Genomic DNA, 18,429 nt, shown 5'->3' on the forward strand with positions numbered 1-18,429 from the left:
GTGGAATAACTGAAAGAGCCTTCCAACCCCAGCCGCCTATCACAGGTGCTTGGCTGGTGACGGAAGCCGGCTTCCCATACAGAGCCCTCGGGCAGGGAGGTGGCGGAGCGTGTGCGTGGGCCAGCGCCCCTGTCTGCAGCCGGACTCGGTTCCCGAGACCGGCCGGCACGGGCAGCCCTGGCTGCTGTGCGAGTTTCGGACGCAGTAGGGTCTGGGTCTCCTGTGGCCGCGGGCGCAGCGCGAGAGGCGAGCCCTCCCGGGGCGACGGCCAGCCCCGCGCCCGGCTTCTCCTTGACGCGCCCGGCAGCTGCTTTCCCGTCTGTGGGGCTGCGAGGGCGGCAGCCGGCAGGCGCCTGGGCAGGGCCACGGGCCAGCAAGCCCCGGTGGTGGAGGGCAGGCTCCAGGCGTGGGGTTCCCGGCCCCGCCACGCAGGCAAATTGCTGACAAGGGCAAAGCCACGTGCCAGACTTGCGGGGAAACTGCCTGAGCTTCGGGTTTAATGAGGAAAATGGGATGTTTGGGTTTGGTTTCGTCTGGGATTTGGCGGATGCACCCGGCCCGCCTCCCATCGCGGGTTGGGCCCCCGGCGGCGGCGCAGGCGAAGTCGGGGGGCTTTAGGACCCGGCGCTGAGCGCTCGGACCCCGGCGGCCGTCCCGGGAGAGGCCCGCGCGGGCCGAGGCTTGAATGGGAGGCCGGCGACGTCGCCGCTGAAAGGCCGGCGGCGGAATAGCTCTGCCGTCGCCAGGCAACCGCCCTGACGCAACGCGGAAAAAAGGTCCCCTAGCAAAAGAATAGTGCGGAGAATTGAGAGGCGCGCGGGAGCCGGGCGCGGCGGGGACGGCGGCCGCACCAGGAGGTGGGTGCGCACCGGTCAGGCGCGGAGACCTCGCGGGGGCCGGGGCGGGGATGGCGCGGGCTGGGCGGCTCCCCGCGGGGCTGGCGGCGGCGGGAGCCGCCCGATCCTGTCGCCGTCCCCAAGGGGACGCTGCCCGCGGCGGGGCTGGGGTCCCGCCTCGCCCCCTGCCCAAATCGCGGGGCAGCCACGGCCGGGCTCCATCTTCCGTCTCCTCGCCGGCCTCTCCCAGGGCCAGGATTCCGGGTGGAGACTTGGCGCGCGGGCGGGGGGTGGAGGGAGGGTCTGTGGTCTGAGAGAGAGGGACTCCCAACTCTGAATCCCTGAAAATCTACCTACCCCCAGACCACGCGTGACCGCAGCCCACCCCGTCTGCCCTGTCTACTTGCCGGCCCCAGGGAGGCGGCCGCTGAACTCGGGAGAAGTGACCCGGGGCACATGGGCCCAAGGGTGCTGTAGGCATGAAGCCGGGGTGGTCTCAGGGTGCTTACAGCCAGAGGGGCCTCTGGGAGTGAGAGGATCCATCCTGAAACTGAGAACAACCCTTGAACCAGGGCGAGGGGCACCGAATCACGCAGCGGTGTAGGATGGTGGTGGATGTGTGGGAACCCCTGCTCGCAGCTGGTTTTTATTCCCCATGGTACTTGGAGGCAGCTCTGGGCGCGGCGGCTAGGAGAAGACCTGGAAGGTGGGTGAGCTATGGTCGCTATCCCGTCCCCACAGGCAGTTTCTCCTCAGTCAAGTTTCCCCAAAGTCTGGGCGGTTCCTGGAGAGTCCCAGACGATGAGGCCAGGTCCTCGGGCGCAGGGACCAGAGTGCCCACGGCGGTGAAATTGCAGAACAGCTTCCCTTTGCCACACAGGAGGGAGAGTGGAGCATGTTGGCCAGGAACTGGGAAAGCGGAGGCGGCCGTGGCGCCAGTGCCCTGACAGCCCTGTCTGTAGGACAAGGGGCTTCTGCCAGCGCGTTTGGGGGGCGGGGGGGGGCTTGGCCGAGCGGCGCCTGCCGTCCTTACAGTGGACACAGATGACAGCTCCCCTGTCCCCACCGTGCCCTGCTGAGCGCCTTGGCATCTACAGGGTGCTCTGTCCTCACACCGCCCTGCGAGGCGGGGACTGAATTATCTGCCTGTTGCCAATGGGATTCCCAGGGGCTAAGTAACTTGGTGGTACTCACACTGCTGGCGAAAGAGCAGATTCAGGGTCAAGTGCTCGACTCCTGAGACTCCTAAGACAGTGCTCTCAGGAGTAGAACAGGGGAAGGCTGCTCCAGGGAACGCAAGCGGAGTGAGGTCCAGGGAGGGGGAAGACAGCAGTCCCCAGGTGGCAGCGAGCCAGGGGGTGGGCTCCTCGTAGCTGCCCGGCCATCCCCAGGGCCCTGTGCACCCAGAGACGCCATTCCTCGCACCAGGAGCCTCAACAGCTTTGCCGTGGGGCCTAGCCAGGCTCAAGCCTTCTCTTCCAGCAGACAGAGGAGCCACACCCCCTTCTCCTTGCAGACCCAGAGACCCCCTCCTCCTGTGCACTTGCTCCTGTCCTCCCAATTACCTGCATGGTTTCCTCTAAATTGCCCGCGCCTGCTTCCATGTCCACCGGCTTGGCCTCCCTCCAGGAGGGACTGAAATGCATTAAGGCAGTGCCTGTTTGCTGTGAGAGAGCCACAGCACCCCAGGCCGGTGAGCAAGAACCTACTTGTTAGGCTCCGCACACACACACTGCTGGCTGTGCCTCTAGGTAAAACTTGCTGGCAGAAAACCGCCGTGGCCCGACAGGAGTGTCTGGAATTCCCAGAGGCCTCTGGGAGCTGTGCCATCCTCCACAACGGCTCTGTGGGATGTTGGGTTGCTTGGATGGGTGGAAGATCAGTGATATTTTGAGCTGTTTGCGCCTCGATTTACAGCCCAGGGTCAGGGAGTCCTCACCTGCCACCAAATGGAAATCCCTTGGGATCAACTGGGCTGGTTCTTAATATGCAAATGCACTGTGGAACCCCACCTGGTTTCCCATGTGGGTGGCAGCGGCCCAAGCACTCGGGTTCTCTGCTGCTGCTTTCCCAGGTTCATTAGCAGGGTGCTATGCACCCCATTACTTCAGGATGGTTTCTCCAGTGTGGCTGGAAATTCCTTTCAGGGCTATCCTGGTCCACTTGTGGGACCTGGTGACCCTCCCTCATAGGCTTGTCCCTTGGGACCTGGAGGGGTGGGCCAGGTCAGAGCCTGTTGTCCATGTTGAAGGGCAGGCGTGTAATGAGCCAGGCGCTGGCCTCTGTGGTGGCCACAGCGTCAGGGCTTCTTGAAGGTTGGACTTGCACTTCCTCATTCCAAGAAATCAGTGGAGCTGGGAACAGGAACATCAGGGGGAGGGAACCCTCAGGGGTGATGACCCCAGGAAGCTTCCAGATGAGGATGCTTGGTAGGTGGTCACTTAGGGACCCAGTCCCCACTGTCAGCCATGAAGTCACAGGTGACACTGCTTGCCCGGTCCTATGAGCATTTACACACTCTGTGCGTGGACACCGGGCTAGGTGAGACCCGACCTGGGCGCATTCAGCAGACAGATGTCTCTCAGGTGCAGTTGTGTTGTATTGTTTGCCTGACAGCCGCACTGAAAAGCTGGCAAGTCTTATCAGATTTGCATGAAAGCAAGCCTCAGACCAAATTCTGCCACACGTGTAGACATTTTTAACCAAATATTTGTAAACAAGTCCGACTCCATCCAGACAGCCTGTCCTGTGGCATTCTGGCTCTCCGGGGCCCTGCACACACCTCCCTGGGGATCTCCCCAGATTCTTCCACCTGCTCTTTCCAAAGTCAAGTGTCTCAGAATTCATGTGGGCAACCCACATAGCTTGAATACCTGTGCCCTTGCCAGTGCGGGTGCATTTCTAGCCTTTACTTTGCTAATTATTAAATGCCTGGTGCTGACCTCAGGTGAAAATAGCTGAGTGTTCCTGCTGGAGCTGCCTCTGCAGCGGCAACTCTGGGTGTATGAGGGTGGGGGGTGAGGAGGAGGAGGGTGCCCCAATTTAAATGCACCCGGAGTGAATGCAGCTGGGTTGCAGCTAGCCTAAGGAAACCCAGGTCTGTGAAGGCGTTTAGGGTCACTAACATCCAGCCAAGGCCCCGCCCTCAAGCGTGGCTGAGGAGTGACTGCACTTTGTGCAGCCCAGGTTACAGAGCTGGAGGCGAGGGGGCGCTCTGCACCACGTCCTGGAGCACACAGACACTGCCCAGCTGTCTCTGAGCGAGAGGCCAAGGAGAGGGCCGGCTCTGCGGAGTCGCAGGCAGGGGGTCACAGCCCTAGTAGAGGTGTAACCAATAGCTCACATATACTTGATCTCATTCAGTCTTCCAAGACTGTAAGGTCATTTGCATTATGATCCCATTTTATAGATGAAGAACCTGAGGCCTAGGGGCGTGGAGTGACTGAGGTTGCAGAACCAGTCGGTGGTGGGGCCCCAGCACCCAGCTCTGCCTCTGTGACCTGCTCCATCTCGTTCTCCTGCTCCTGACTCCTTGCCTCCATGGGTTATGAACACACAAGGAAGGGGGCAAGGTCACAACCCCACTTGTCGTCCTGCCTCAGGCCAAACGTGCCCTCCAAGCCACAGTGTGGGCCCAGCACTGCTCCTGCCTAGGCCAGGCTGGAACCGGGTCACATCCCTAGGGCGGGCTCTGCTGGGACACCAGGAAAACTCTGAGGACCCTCCAACCCCCCAGGGACAGCCCTTCTGATCGATCTGGGGTGCTGTGAAACCTCTCGGGAAGTCCTTGCAGAACCGCCGGGCTCTGGCACCTGTGGAGTGAAACAGGAAGCAGATCGTCAGCGCAAGTTCCTACGTGAGTTGGAGTTTGTTGACTCTGCTTGTTTGAAGTTGAAGCCAATTAGCCTGTGGCTCTGCCGCGTCCTAAGTCTGCTTCCTGTAGGGGCTGAGACAAGGACAGGTAGGAGAGCCCCTGGCGGGCCACAGCCCACGGGGCAGAGTGTCAGAGGCCTTAGCTGTGACGCGGTGCCTGACCTGCACCCTTTCTTTTTCATGGAGCCGGAATGCTGGTCCCAGCTGCCCTCTGCTTCCCTCTCTGCAAATCGCGGTACGTTACGTCTGCCATCTGCTCCCTCATCCCCACTGCTAACGTGGCCTTTGGCCAGAAGAGTCCTGCAGTCACAGTCATGTGCGGCTCTTGGCCGGGGTGACCACAGGCTGCCTTAGCACCCCGTCCTGGGCAGCCGGGCCCTGTCCAGCACATTTCCCACGGGCCCCATAAGCGGGTGCTCAGGTGCCCAGGAACCTCTCCCTGCCTGTCAGAGCAGCCCTAACCCAGGGCCCCGCAGCCTTGGGAGAGATGCGATGGAGGCGCCAGGGTCCTGGCAGCCCCGTCCCCCTGCAGCAGCCTGGTGCTATCTGCTGTCCTTTCGGACAGTCATAAATTAGATCTACATCTCCCGGGAGCCACAGCCTCTCCGTGGCCAACGGGGAAGCACAACTCTTTCTTGGCGGTTTTCTTGGCAACTTCTTTCACTGGGCACAATGAAAGATTTCCACGCAGGCAGCCAGGGCCATCAGTTATTCAGCGTGGACGTTGGGTTTTGAATTTGCAAAGGTCTGAACAAACATTTTTTTTTTTTCCCCAGCAAGAAGCAGCAACCTTTCCCCATTTTCTAGACAATAAAGCAAGGCTTGAGTTGGAGTCTGAAGACTTGGGTCCATGCCCAGCCAGCCTGGTGCCCAGAGCCTTGTGACCCTGGGCAAGTGGTGTGACTCTCAGGTTTGCAGGTTTTCTGCAGTATCCCTCTGGAGGAAGGCCCCTTGGGCCCAAGCTGTGGAGGGGGAGATTTGTAACTTGTAACTTGCAGCGTGATTTACAAATGTTTGTGATTGCACTTGTTGTTCTGGAAGCTTTGCCCTCTGAGTTGAGGTATAACCAGTGATTAGCCCGGGGCCCTGCCAACCATAAGCTTCACTGGAACTGCCCCTCGCCCCTGGGGAACGTGGAGAATTATTGGGTCCCTCTGCTCCCTGCGCGGGAAGCGTGGCTCAGGCTGGGATGCCGTGGTAACCTCACCGGCTGCTGTGATCCGAGACCTGGTGCATGTGAGGCTGGGAGGAAGTAGGGATCCTCACTCCCCAACGACACGCCCACAGAGGGAACAGCAGAAGCTCTTGGAGCAGAAGTGAGCTGCGACGGTCACGCAGGGTGGGATGGGGCCCCTGGGCTGACGCCTAGGCTGGGTGCGTTCAAAATGGCTCTCACTCCCATCTCCCAGCAGTGCTGCTGGAACCCCAGAGGCAGGCACCTGGGGTGCTGCTCAAGCAGGAAAGTGGCAACTGAGGGAGGTAGCCCCCTGGGGCTCCCTGGCCTTCCCCAGGGTCTTGTATGGGGCCCTACCCATCCTCCTGTCCTGCAGGCCACCAGTTGTGGGTCCCGCTGTCAAGGCTACCCCCTGGCACTGGCCCAGGAGCCAGAATCACAATGGACAAGTGAAATGAGTTCCATCCTGCTGGGGTCCTGGAGACTCCATGGCTTGTCCAGGGTGTTGCGGCAGAAGTGTGGCTGGGCTGGGTCTCCTCCCTGTGAGTGAGGTCCTGCCTGCAGGCGATGACCCCAGCCCGGGAGACAGGCCCTCGCTCTTGGAGCAACACGTGGCAGGCACCTGCATCCCACCCTCCTCTCCTGCCCGTGTCCCAGAGGAGCAAGGCATTGCCTTGGGAGTATCGAACTGTTGCTTGTCCCCAGGGTGTCTCAGAACGCTGGACCCACATGGAAACAGTAGAAAGCACTTGTTCCTGTTACTTTTCTACGTAAGAGGCCACTGGGGAACTTGGTCTGGGGCATGGGTTCTGGGGAGTCCCAGGCTGTAATGAAAGTGCCTTCACTGAGCTGCTCCTGGCCTTGAGCAGTGGTAGAGGTGATACCCTTGGGGTATCATTTCAAGGGCCAAACGACATTGGCGTGGCACCTGCTGCCCAGTAGCACTAGGGAATGGCTTTCTTTCCCGTTCCCCTTGCTTCTAAGAATTTTAATCTTTCTGTATTCAGATAGAAAGCTGGTCACTCTTGTATTTCTTTTATTTATTTATGGAGCAAATATGCATTGAAGCTGAACTGGTTCTAACAGCCAGTGCCTATGAGAAGTGTGGCAAGAACCAGAGAGAGTCGGACCACTAAAGCAATCTCAGCGCAGTGAGAGTCCAGGTTGTGTCTCATGGCTCAAAAGATCAGCAGTGCCCGTCCCTGTGAGGAGCTGGGTGCCTGGGCAGGATGGGACCCTCCCACAGTTCAAGGTCATCCAGGCAGGTGTGCAGGGAGCATGAGGACGCAAGTGCTGGGAGGACTCAGAGAAAGAGTGGCCTGCAGGACTGGTACCCTAGAAGGCTTCAGAGAGAAAGTGAACCCTCCTCTGGGCATAGAGCAGAGCAGGACGTGGCTAGCTGGGGGTGGCAGGGGTTCCCAGACTGTGGATGGCACAGACAAAGGCACAAAGCAGACTGACTGGGAAGGCCTCATTCTTTTGTTCATTTATTCTTTCATTCACTTGCATTCTCATTCATGCATTGGGTACGTTGGTTGAGCACCTACTATGGGCCAGGCACTGCTCTGAGAGCCCTGCCCTCCTGGAGCTCCTGTTCTAGAGGGCGAGTTACTCCAAGAGCAAGGTGGCAGCACAGAGTGGGTAGGAGGAGGCAGAGCCGGTGTCTGCGAGCAGATGCAAGAGAGGGCAGCAGGTGTGTGAGAGCAGGGCGCACAGCCACGCCTCCTGCAGAGAAATGGATGCATGAGGGCTTGCTATGGGAGGAGAGATTGGGCAACAGAGGGAGGCCCTTCAGGGAGAGGGAAGTTGAGGGTTGCCCTGGGCAGGCAGTGTGCATCCCAGACGGGACTGCACCTGCTGCCACATAGACCCTGCGTGCAGTTGAGGAAGACCCCAAGGAATCATGTCCTGACTCAACCTGATGTCACCCCTGTGCCTGACCACCAGCCCTACCCTGCTAGAGGACACGCGAGAGCAAGACACCACCCGTGCCATGCCCACACATGCATGCACACATGCTGGGGCCAGGGGTCTGCCTCTGCAGGATGCCATTCCCCCATCTCAGGTTTTGCCCAAGACTGGGAATAATCACAGGCCTGGGAAGGGAACAGATGACTGGCATAGGCCAGACTAGCGGGGTCCCTCCTGCTTCAGTCACCATGGCAACCTCTGAGGAGGGGGAAGGCGCTCTGGGCAGCTCAGGCTGCTGTCAGCTGCGCTGCGGGGTGCAGGGCTGCAGCCCCCTCCTCTGAGCTGGTCAGATGCCGCACGTCCGACAAGGGCAGGCGGTTGGATCCCAGCCTGCACCACTGAGTTTGGTACAGCCTGGGGGTGCTCCATGTGAGATGAGCAGTGGGTTTGGGATGCAGCCCAGGCAGAGAAACCCGGGGAGCCCCCGGGCCAACCGGGAACCCGAGGCCCAGCCATGGCCCTCTCTCCCACCTGGAGAAAAGGGATTCGCCTCCCAGAAAATGAAAGGAGAGCGTGCAGGTGGGAGCTGTGGGTGGGCCAGCCAGGATGGTTTTCCGTAGGTAAAACCCACCGAGTCTGCCAGGCCCTTTCCCACGCTTTCATTTCATCCCTTCCCTGACTGCGTGGCAGAGGCTGTGACAGCCCCGCAGGGTCAGACTCTCCCTGCCCTTGGCCTGGGGATGGGGTCCCACTTCCCACTTGGTGCCCAGGCCCTCTGCAACCTGGAAACCCCCACAGGGCCTGGCTGGCACCAGGACAACAGGGAGGCAGCATGGGTGCCTCACTCCCTCTCCTGCCCTCTCCACTCCCTCAAGTGCCAGTGAGGAGTTAGGGGACATCGTCCTGAGCTAGGTAGCAGCCCGATCAGCTGAAGGGCTTAGACTTGGTGATACACGCAGTGCACTTGACCCAAGAACATAGACTCCTATGCACATTCGTGTGAACCTCTGCCCACTGTCCAGGCCTGGACAGCACAGACAGTGTCAGGGGAAGACATCCCATAGCCCCCAAGACTGCTTTCTGAGCAAATACAGATTCTGCAGGGGCCCAAGACAAGGTGTGGCCATTCTCCATCCCAGAGGACCGGGTGAGGCCTGAGACAGAGTGTTCCCCACATGGGTAGGACTGAGGCCTGAGGTCACCAGCCCCGTTCCAATGATATGTTCTGGAAGAAGGCAGATGCAGTAGCCATACGGAGTGTGGACAAGAGGCTCAGGCCGTGGAGCACTGGGGCCTTAAGCCATCACCCGGACTCCCTGCCTCAGTTTGCCCAGCCACACAATGGGATGGGAACAGTGGCCTGGTCTTGCTTGCAGCATGAGTGTGGCCCACAAACACGGCTCAGGTGGTTCTCAGTGACGGGTGGCCAGAGTCACGGGGCAGTGCTGGCTGTCTCCAAGGCCCCACATGGTTCCCAGAGGATGCCTTTGACTGTTCAGATAGAGAGGAGAGAGGGATGCAGACTCAGCTTCCCTGGTCCCGGTCTTCCCCTCCACCCCACGAGGAGCCGTGCAGCTGCCTCCAGGCTTTGTTCTGCCAGGTACAAACTGAGACCTTGGGCCAGTTCCTTCTTGTCTCTGTGCCTTAGTTTCTTCATCTGTACAATGGGTTGATCACGGTTTGTGCTTCACAGGGGCATCATGCAAAGTAAAGGAGATCCTGTTTTCTTACAGTGCCTGGCACAGATGAGCATGGATTTCTTATTTTTGGCACCAAGATAAACCTAGCTTTTAATTCCATTTTAATGAGCGTTTTGAAGTACCTTCACATTAAGTGCCTGATCAGTCTCTGCAAACCCATTATTTAGTAGGATCATGGTCAGGAAGCAGGGTGGACCCGAGTTGCATTTTCGGGGGGTGGCTTGGCGTCAGGACAGAGGTGACACTGGATGGATCCCAGTGACACGTTCAGGGACGGTGTCATGTCTTCAGGCCCAGGCCGAGGGCTGGGAGTGCAGAAGTCGGGGCGGGGGCAGCTGTGGGAGATGGGGACGGAATGGAGATGGCCCCAGCTCTCCCACAGCAGCGCCGTGTTCCAGGGCGCCGGATCCTGCTGTATGAAGTCAGGATGGGCAGGCGAGGGGAGGAGGTGTGTGAAAGTGGCAGTGAACTGCAAGGCGCCATTACTGTGGTTTTCTCCCAGTGCTGGCCCGTACTAAATAAGGCTCCCTTTTCCTGGGGGAGGAGCCCAGCTGCAGCACTGCTGCTCACGGGATCTGGGGCCTCGGTTTGCTCCCCTGTAAAATGGGGGTTCTGGTAGCATCAGTGCTGCTGCTTCCAGCCTGCAGACACAGACACGAGGTGACCTGGGGCTGGAGTGAGTTTTGTGAACCTGGGAGGTAAGCGGAGAGCAGGGCGGCCCCTGGGAGGCAGCCCACAGTGGCGGCTGCTCTGTGCTGTGTGCACTCACTCTGCATCTGCTAAGGGTTAGCCCTTTTTGATGGGGCCACCACACTCCTGAGACAGCCCAGGGTTCACCCCCCAAAGGAGGGCAGCAGACCAGGCCAAGCAGCCCTTCGGTTGCTCGCCCCGATTCCTGGACGTTCAGCAGGAGCCCCGGTGGGAAGGCCACAAGACCCAAGGCACAGCCACTTCTGCCCAGGCTCCGGGGGCGGCGTTTGAGCCAGGAGCAGGACCAGGGTCATTGCACATTCGGAGGATGGTGATTCTCACCCTCCTCAAGCGTTATCTGCCGTGGACTGTGCGTTAGCAAACGTATCAGCCGTGACTGTGGGCAGGTTCCCTAGATCTCATCAAGAGGCCGGTGATCACCTGACCTGTGCCCCTCAGCTGGAGGTGGCGCCACCCCCTCCCTGGGATACCCAAGAACAGGAGGGTCGGAGCCGCCTTTGGAAGTTGCATTCCTCTCAGTCCTGCTTTGTGCCTCCCCAAATGTTGTGTGTTCCCCTCATCTCGCCCAGGGCTCTCAGTTGCAAGCAACAGCGAGAGGCCGTTCTCAGCACTCAGGGTCTGGTAGAGAAGAGCAGTGAGAACTCAAGAGTGACAGTGAGCCCAGAGGTTGTGCACCAGCCTGGAGCTGGACTGCAGGGGTCCCAATCCGGCTTCACCACCTACCAGCTCTGTGACCAAACCAGTCGACAATCGGCAATTCACCGTGCCGTGTGCTCTCATCGCTGCACACACACAGTCCAGCCTGGGCAAATACAGGAAGGCTTCCTGGAGGAGAAAAATCCTTGAGAACTGAGAAGAGAAGGGAAGGAGCAAGGTACAGGGAATATCGGGAGTAAGCAAGAGTGTGGAGTTCAGGGGCGCGGGTGTTGAGCGAGGAGCTGGGAGGATTGCGCAGCGCGGAGAAGAAATGAAAGTGTTCTGGTACAGACCCCATGGCTGGAAGAAGCAGGCCTGGGGAGAGAGTGAGTGAGACGGGGAGAGCTGGTTAGCAGCTCCCGCAGCCTCCCCTGTGCTGGGAGCTCGGCAAGGACGTGTGGAGGCCTTCCAGGTGAGCTGATGAGGTCATGATGAGACCAGGTGTTGGCCAAGACAGAGCCGCGCCACCTGGCTCCTCCAGCAGCCACAGGAATTAGCTCCGGGCTGAGACGCCTCCTGCCAGGGAGCTGGGGAGCGTGTTTGAACAGCAGTCCCGTGGTGCAGCGTGGCATGTGGGCGCCGGCCCACGGCTGCTATAGAAGGGCCGATGCACTCCCAAGCTTGTCTCCCTCTGGGGGCCAGCCTGGGCCAGGTGCGACTCAAAGGACCCCACCTCGCCGCTCCAGCTGCCCGGGGCCCAGGGCTGCCTCCCCTGCTCGCCAGGTTAGAGGCAGAGAAGGCCTGTTTGTTTGCGGTGCTGAAGGGCTCTGCCCCTGGGGCCTGGTTTGTCCCACGGGAGGGGCTCCTCCCAGGGAGCTGTCCAGGTTGGTGTCTGTTCCCCAGCACCTGCCGGCATGTCCCTGGGCTTGCGGGGGTGACAATCCAGCTCCACTCCCAGGTCCAGCTGGAGGAGAGGGCGAAGCCGTTCTGAGCCTCTTTGGGCATCAGGGCTGGCAACTGGGAGAACAGATCCTGTCGACGCAAACCCTGCTGTGGGTGTGCCGGGCCGGCAGGGGTTGCTCCAGGGTTGAAGGCTCCATCCCAGCCAACTTCCCCCACCACACCCTCTGAGATGGTGAATTCCAGGGCTGGGGTGCCACTCAGTGGTGAAGACACCTGTGTCTCATATCTCAAGTTCCTGGGTTCCATACCTGGTTCTGGCTCCTGGCTCCTGGCTCCAGCTTTCTTCTAGTGCAGACCGGGGAGGCAGCAGGGATGGCTCAGCACCATGACGGGATGCTGATAAGTCACGTCATTTTCACAGTATTGCGGAGCGCTCTGTGTTAAGAACTCTGGACTTGTTACCTTGTGTAACCCTTGGTGTCACCTTTGAAGCTGATAGTATCATCCCCAGGGCCAGCTTCTTTGGCATGGGAGCCAGGTAGCAGCACAGGACCCCTTGCTTGGCTTAATGTTGTGCTGTCACCACCTTGAAATTCTTAGGATTTTCTTTTGAGAGATCGATCCTATCTGTTGTTTCACTCCCAAAATGCCCACAACAGCTGGTCAAAAGCCAGGAGCTCAACCCAGGTTTCCCATGTGGATGGCAGGGACCCAGTTGCTGGAGGCCTCACCACTGCCTTCCAGGGTCTACATTAGCAGGAGACTGGGGCCGGGAGTTGAAGCCAGGCGTGCAGATGTGAGACGCAGACATCTTAACCACTAGCCCAAACGCCTGCTGCCTTTGGGAATTTTTTTAGGGCAGCCCTCAAACTCTGAGGAGGAGGGGCTGGGTCAGGATCAGGCGACTGTGTGCCAGGGCGCCACTCCTTGCACCTGCCCACACCTCGCCTCAATGTCCTCCTCTGTGAGATGGGCTGATTTTGCCTGCCCCTTGGGGCTACCATAGGTTCAAGCATAGCGTGTTGTACATAGGTTCAAGCATAGCATATTGTTGTACACACAGGGTTTCCATCAAGCTCAGCAGATCCAGGGTCATAATGAGCTGACTGACAGCTCCCTGGCACTCCTGGTAGTGCCCCAACCTGGCTATGTGATGCCACACACTTCAGTACCTCCCCCCAAGAGGAGACCCTTGCCTCGCAGCGGGGGACGCCCTTTGCGTGCTGCATGCCTGCTCATCACTCTGTTCCCCATGGGACCCTCTCCAGAAAGCTGTGCTGGATGAGATCAGAGTGTCCTTGTGCATGGAAAGGGAGCCCCTAGGGTGCAGCCACCCTAGGCACACACAGCATGGATTCTGGCACCACAGCCAGGAGGCAGCTGGCACCTGAGAGGGCCCCATAAAGTGGCTGACGCTTCTTCCGTTTGGGGAGATTCCGACTGCGAATGTACAGGATGACCCCCATGCTAAGTCTTCAGAGAGCCAGTCCCCGAGATCCCATTTTACAGGTAAGGAAACAGGCTTGGCGGGCCTGCCAGGACCTCAGGCTAGGCCGTTGGGTGCCAAGTCCAGTGTCTCTATCTGGGGACCAGTAGTTATCATCCCCAGCTGCACACTTGGGTCAAAGCAGCCCCGGGGTGCTGCTATCCGAGTCCCAGCCCGGACCGGTGGAGCCAGGGGATCAAGATGCTTGTGAAGGTTGCTCAGGGGTTTCTTCTCCAGGCAGGACTGGTTGCCTTGCCAGTCAGTGTGGAATCTTCCTCCTCATTGCCAGGTTGCATGGGGAGAGTGGCAAGACGTCGCCTGGTCAGACCTCTGTTGCAGTCTGTGGTTCTGGAAGTGGCTGGAACAGGGAGCCCTGCTCTTTGTGTTGAGTATCTCCGGGGTTGGGTGGGGAGGAATCCCACACCTCCCGGGGTGGCCCAGCCTCGTCTCCCATCTGTCCATTCCCATCACCCCAACCAAGCCAACTGCAGCGAGTAGGAATCTTTTTTTTTTTTTTTTTTTTTGCAAAGATTTTTTTGAGCATTTGTAAGTTGGTAAAAATCTTTCTTCCTTTTCTCAGCACACACTGTGGCTGCTGGGCCTCTTGTGAGCGTCCTTTAAGTTTCATCTTGGCCCTTGGTCTGTGTCCACTCACTCACTCCTCCAGCTGCACTCCTCCAGCACACATTTGCAGATCTCACCCTGAAAGCCAAGGGCTCATCTGCTTGGCCCACGTCAAACGTCTCCACCTGCCTGGTCCCTTGTGGAGGCAGGGATGCAGGGCTGGGTGGTGCAGGGCTGGGCAGTTCAGGGCTAGCTCTAAGTCAAGGCAGCAGGCATTGTGGCAAAGTGGATTAAGCTCTGCTTCCAATCCAGCTCCCTACTGATGTGCCTGGGAAAGCGGCAACCCCTACCACCCACGTGAGGGGCAGGGGCAAGATGGAGTTCCTGGCTCCAGGCTTTGGCTTGGACCAGCCCCAGCCATTGTGGTTCATTTGGGAAGTGAACCAAGGCATGGAAGATCTATGTCTGTCTGTCACTTGGCCTTTCAAATCAATCAGTCTTAAGAGGAAGAAATGACAGGCCTTGGCTTCTTCCTCCTTGTGGGAGACAAGGAGGCCACGTCGGAACCCCGGCTCGAGTCCTCGCCAGGCAGGTGCTGCTGTGTGGGCACGCTGGGGAAGGTGAGCCGTATCCTTCTAGAACAGGGAGTCCTGAGCCTCCTTCCCTCTGCTGCCGCACTCGGCTGGCTTCCTCATCTGAAAAGGTGAGGTGAGGCTGTCAGAGTGAGGCCCACCTGAGCATCAGGGCTGTGGGGCTGGATGGGGGGTGGCTCCTGTGTGGCACAGACAGACCTGGGTCTGGGAGGGATCTGGGACGCTCGGCCAGGGGACCACCCTGGGCTTGTTCCCCCGGGGTTTTGCTGGGCAATCTTGGTGGGTCATTCAGCCTCTTGGAGACTTGAGTGCCTCATGTGTAAAATGGGCATAAAACCATCACTACAGACTTGGCGCCGGCGTTAGGTATTGGAGGCAGAATTGCCTTGGAAGGGACAAAACCCTGCCCAGTGTACCAGCTTATCGTTGGCTTCTCTGTATCGAATCACCGGGTGGAAATCGCCTGACTTGGGGCCTGGAGGAGATGGGAACTGACTCGGTTCTCCTCCTCCCTGCAGGGCCAGAGGCTGGAGCTGGCCTGCTTCCCCGCCCGTCTCCGAGCACCTCCAGGACGGACAGATCCCCTCTGCGAAGGCTGCTTCCGAAGACTCCTACTCATGGCCGGCCATTCCTGCCTTCAGTGAAGGGTGACACCCACGGGCTTCCAGGACAAGTCACGGGCCCTGAGGGGACCCTCTGGGGCTCGCTCCACATACCCCCAAGGCTGCAGGTGCAGCCCAGCCTCAGAGACCGACTCCTGTCCTGGCAACGCCCTTGGACTCCGTGGCCCCAGCTGGATGAGGCCCATCAGGAGCAGGACCCACCCCTGCCACCCAGCCAGCCTCCCCCAGCAGCCCCCGCCACCTCCTAGGCCTGGCTGCCTGGGCAGACTGTAGGATGTCCATGCCCCAGATCCAAGTAGAAGAAGTAGGTGGGGAAGAGGGGCTGGTGGGGGCAGCCGCACCGGCCGACGACCACCTCCGGAGCCTGAAGGCCCTCACCGAGAAACTGAGGCTGGAGACCCGCAGGCCGTCCTACCAGGAATGGCAGGCCAGGCTGGAAGAGCACACGTGGCCCTTCCCGAGGCCGGCTGCGGAGCCGGAGGCCAGCGTGGAGCAGGGGGAGCGTGCAGGGGAGGAGCCCCTGCCCCCACAGAGAGCGCCCCAGCAGCTTCCCACCCCAACCGGCAGTGCTGGCCAGGCCGAAGAAGGGCCCCTGGCCCCGGGCAAGCTGGAGGGCTTTCAGAGCATTGATGAAGCCCTGGCCTGGCTCAGGAAGGAACTGGTGAGTGGCCGCCCCCACTGAGCCCCCAGAAAAGAAAAGGTGCCTCTCTCTGGCTCGCTCCCACTGGGTGCTTCTCCCCCATCTCTGACCCTCCCAACTGTGCTCCTGTGACCTGTTGGTCAAAGGGTGGCCCTCTCCCATGTGGTTTCAGGGGACTCAGCTGTCAGCCCCTGATGGCCGGCAGGGATGGAGGCAGCAGGTGTTCAGGTGGCTCCATCTTCCCTTCTCAGCGCCACGCCCGGCCCCTCACACTCTCACCCCGGGGCTTCTAAGGACCTCCTGCAGTGTAGCTGCCCCTCCTTTCTTCCTGAAGGCCGCTCCTCCTGCCATCTGCCCGGCTGCCTGCAGGCTCTGTGGGCACTCACTGGGGCGCCTTGGGGTGACCTTGGGGTGGGGGCTCGCGTGGGTCCCAGGTGTAGCTGTACATGCTGAGACTCTAAGCAGTGAGTGGTGGGCAAGGAGCAGGTGGGGCTGGTGTGACTTATCACGCCTGGGGTGGAGTCTGGGGGTGGGGAGGAGTCCCCCGGAGGTCAGGGCTGGGCTGAGGGTAGGCAGAGGGAAGGACGCATTTGGGCTGGGAGGAGCAGCATGGACAGTTTCTCTGGCCACAGGCAAAGCAGATTCCCATCAAGGATCTCTCACCACTAAGAGACCGAGCCTGAGCATGGCAGTGGGGGCGGGAGCTTCGTGCCCTGCCCCTCCCCAGGGGAGAACCTCTGGTCCCTGGCTTCGTGGCACAGCCAGGCTTGAAGCTCACCCTCCCCACACTCTCATTCCTGCCCTGACCTAGCACCTGGGGCCCAGGTAACACCTGCCAGGTCAGGCCAATCTGAGGCTAACTGCCTTCCAGAGCCAGCATTAACTCTTGAGGCAACAGGGTAGGAAGAGGTCTGCTTGATTTGTTCTGCAGAATCCTGAAAAATCCGATTCCCGTGGGGCTTGGAATCCTTCATGAGCGGAAATAATGGGGTTCGGGGCAGGAAGAGGCTTAGGGACTCGGGTGTCTGGTGAATTGGGAACTTTTTTGGTTGAATCCCTGAGGCTGAGAATGCTTCTCTGAACATGCCATTCTGTCGTGTCCGTCTTCAGTAGCCAAAGCGTGTGCGTGCTGCTGGCTTGCCTACAAGACCGCACCGTGGCTTCTTGCGCCACTGGGTGCTCGTGGGAGATGGACATGCTGCACCCTAGGGTGGACCGCGGAAGCTGGTCCTTGGATTCCTGAGGCTAATCCGCTTTGATCTCTTTTCATAAAGAGGAACAAAAAGCATTTCTGTTAATTAGCAAGGACATGTGTGGATTTGGGGCTCCTTTGAGATTTTACTGTTTCTGGAAGCAGAGGTGTTTGCTGTCTAAGTTAGTGTTCCCTGTGGGTGTCCCTTTGGAGCAGTGATTAGAGGAGAGTAAACCAGTAGGGACTTCCCAGAGCTCCTCCCTGTCAGCCTGAGGACCAGGGAGCCTCCTCTTCACCCTGCTTGTGCCTTAGAACTACCCGCCATGCCCAAGATCAATCAAATGAGGGGCTGGGGTTGGGGTGATTCCCAGCTTTCATGCGCTTGTGGGGTATGGGCAAGGCTGGGACCTCAGGAGTGTGCTCAGCACTCCTGTCGGCCGAGCAGCACGAAGTTTGCTGGCCGGGAATAGGCAGGCGGGCAGGCAGGCTGCGCCCCTTCCCCCAGGGGAGTGTGGAGAGTGGCCCTCCAGCAGGGCAACAGGGACTAACTTAGCTGCCAAAGCTTCTTCAATAGGGAGGGGGTATCAGCATGCATTACATGTGCATAGGAGTTTCCACTCTGCCAGCCACTTGTCCGAGCTCCCAGGGGTGGGTGATATTAGTGATGATAGGCTTGTCCTTGAGTGTTTTGGGTGCGCCAGCTACTTCAGTGCATCAGTCGCCCCTTTCGATGGTCACATTGCCTTCCTGGGGCCCCTGTTTTCCAGAAGAGAAGGCGGAGAGAGGAATGCAACAAAAATGAGTGAGAATGGTGACATTGGAACCCTGGCCCACGGGGTTGCCTTTGCATTGCTACGTAGCAAAACAGATGGCCCACGGAGGATGCTACTTGAGTCCTGAAAATGTAAATTCCCAGAGGCAGAGAGAGAGAGAGAGAGAAAGAGAGAGAAGTCTTTATCCTCTGGTTCACTCCCCAAACGGCCACAACAGCTGGAGCTGGGCCAATCCAAAGTCAGGAGCCAGGAGCTTCTTCTGGGTCTCCCACACAGGTGCAGGGGCCCAAGGACTTGGTCCATCTTCTACTGCTTTCCCAGGTCATAGCAGGGAGCTGGATCGGAAGTGGAGCAGCCAGGACTCCAACCAGCTCCCATACGGCATACCAGCACCACAGGCAGAGGCTTAGCCTACTACGCCATAGCGCCAGCCCCTCAGTTATGGTTTTGTGCCCAGCAGGCCATTTCTGGGTCTCCCAGGAGCCATGATGCAACCAGGGAGGCGGTTAGCAGTGTGGCTCAGTTCAGAAGTGCATCTGTGGAAACCTCCCTGTCTGCCTGTGTCTCCACTAGGCCAGCTAAAAGACAGAGTGACTGCCTGAACTTGACCTATTTCCAAGGCAAGGAAGCATCTGAAAGCTCCCTCAGGCTTTCCCTCCTGGTTTCCATTGCCAAGAAGTTGATGGTAGCTGCTGATGCCCCCAGGGACCTGCCAGGGGATCACATTTCTCTCCATGCACTGGGGACACAAGGAAGGAGGGGACACCCCTAAAGCCGGTGACTGGTGCTCCTCCAGCTGAGCCACCCTGCCACC

At 59.3% G+C, this 18,429-nt stretch overlaps 1 protein-coding gene across 3 annotated transcripts in view; it reads left to right on the forward strand.

The window, feature by feature from the left end:
• The first annotated feature begins 456 nt into the window (after positions 1 to 456).
• The window catches only part of FAM167A (family with sequence similarity 167 member A), a 29,691-nt gene continuing 11,718 nt past the window's right edge, over positions 457 to 18,429 (forward strand). The window contains exons 1-2 of one of the 3 annotated variants that reach the window (XM_008248925.4): positions 457 to 857; positions 14,906 to 15,671. In XM_008248925.4, the coding sequence (XP_008247147.2) occupies positions 15,285 to 15,671 (387 nt within the window). In that variant the 5' untranslated portion in view covers positions 457 to 857; positions 14,906 to 15,284. Of the gene's footprint in view, positions 858 to 2,203; positions 4,693 to 10,774; positions 11,080 to 14,905; positions 15,672 to 18,429 lie in introns of those variants that run through there. The other 2 variants (XM_070069651.1, XM_070069650.1) reach the window with 2 other exon arrangements.

Source organism: Oryctolagus cuniculus, chromosome 2 (genome assembly GCF_964237555.1).
Source record: "Oryctolagus cuniculus chromosome 2, mOryCun1.1, whole genome shotgun sequence".
In the NCBI taxonomy this organism is placed as follows: Eukaryota; Metazoa; Chordata; class Mammalia; order Lagomorpha; family Leporidae; genus Oryctolagus; species Oryctolagus cuniculus.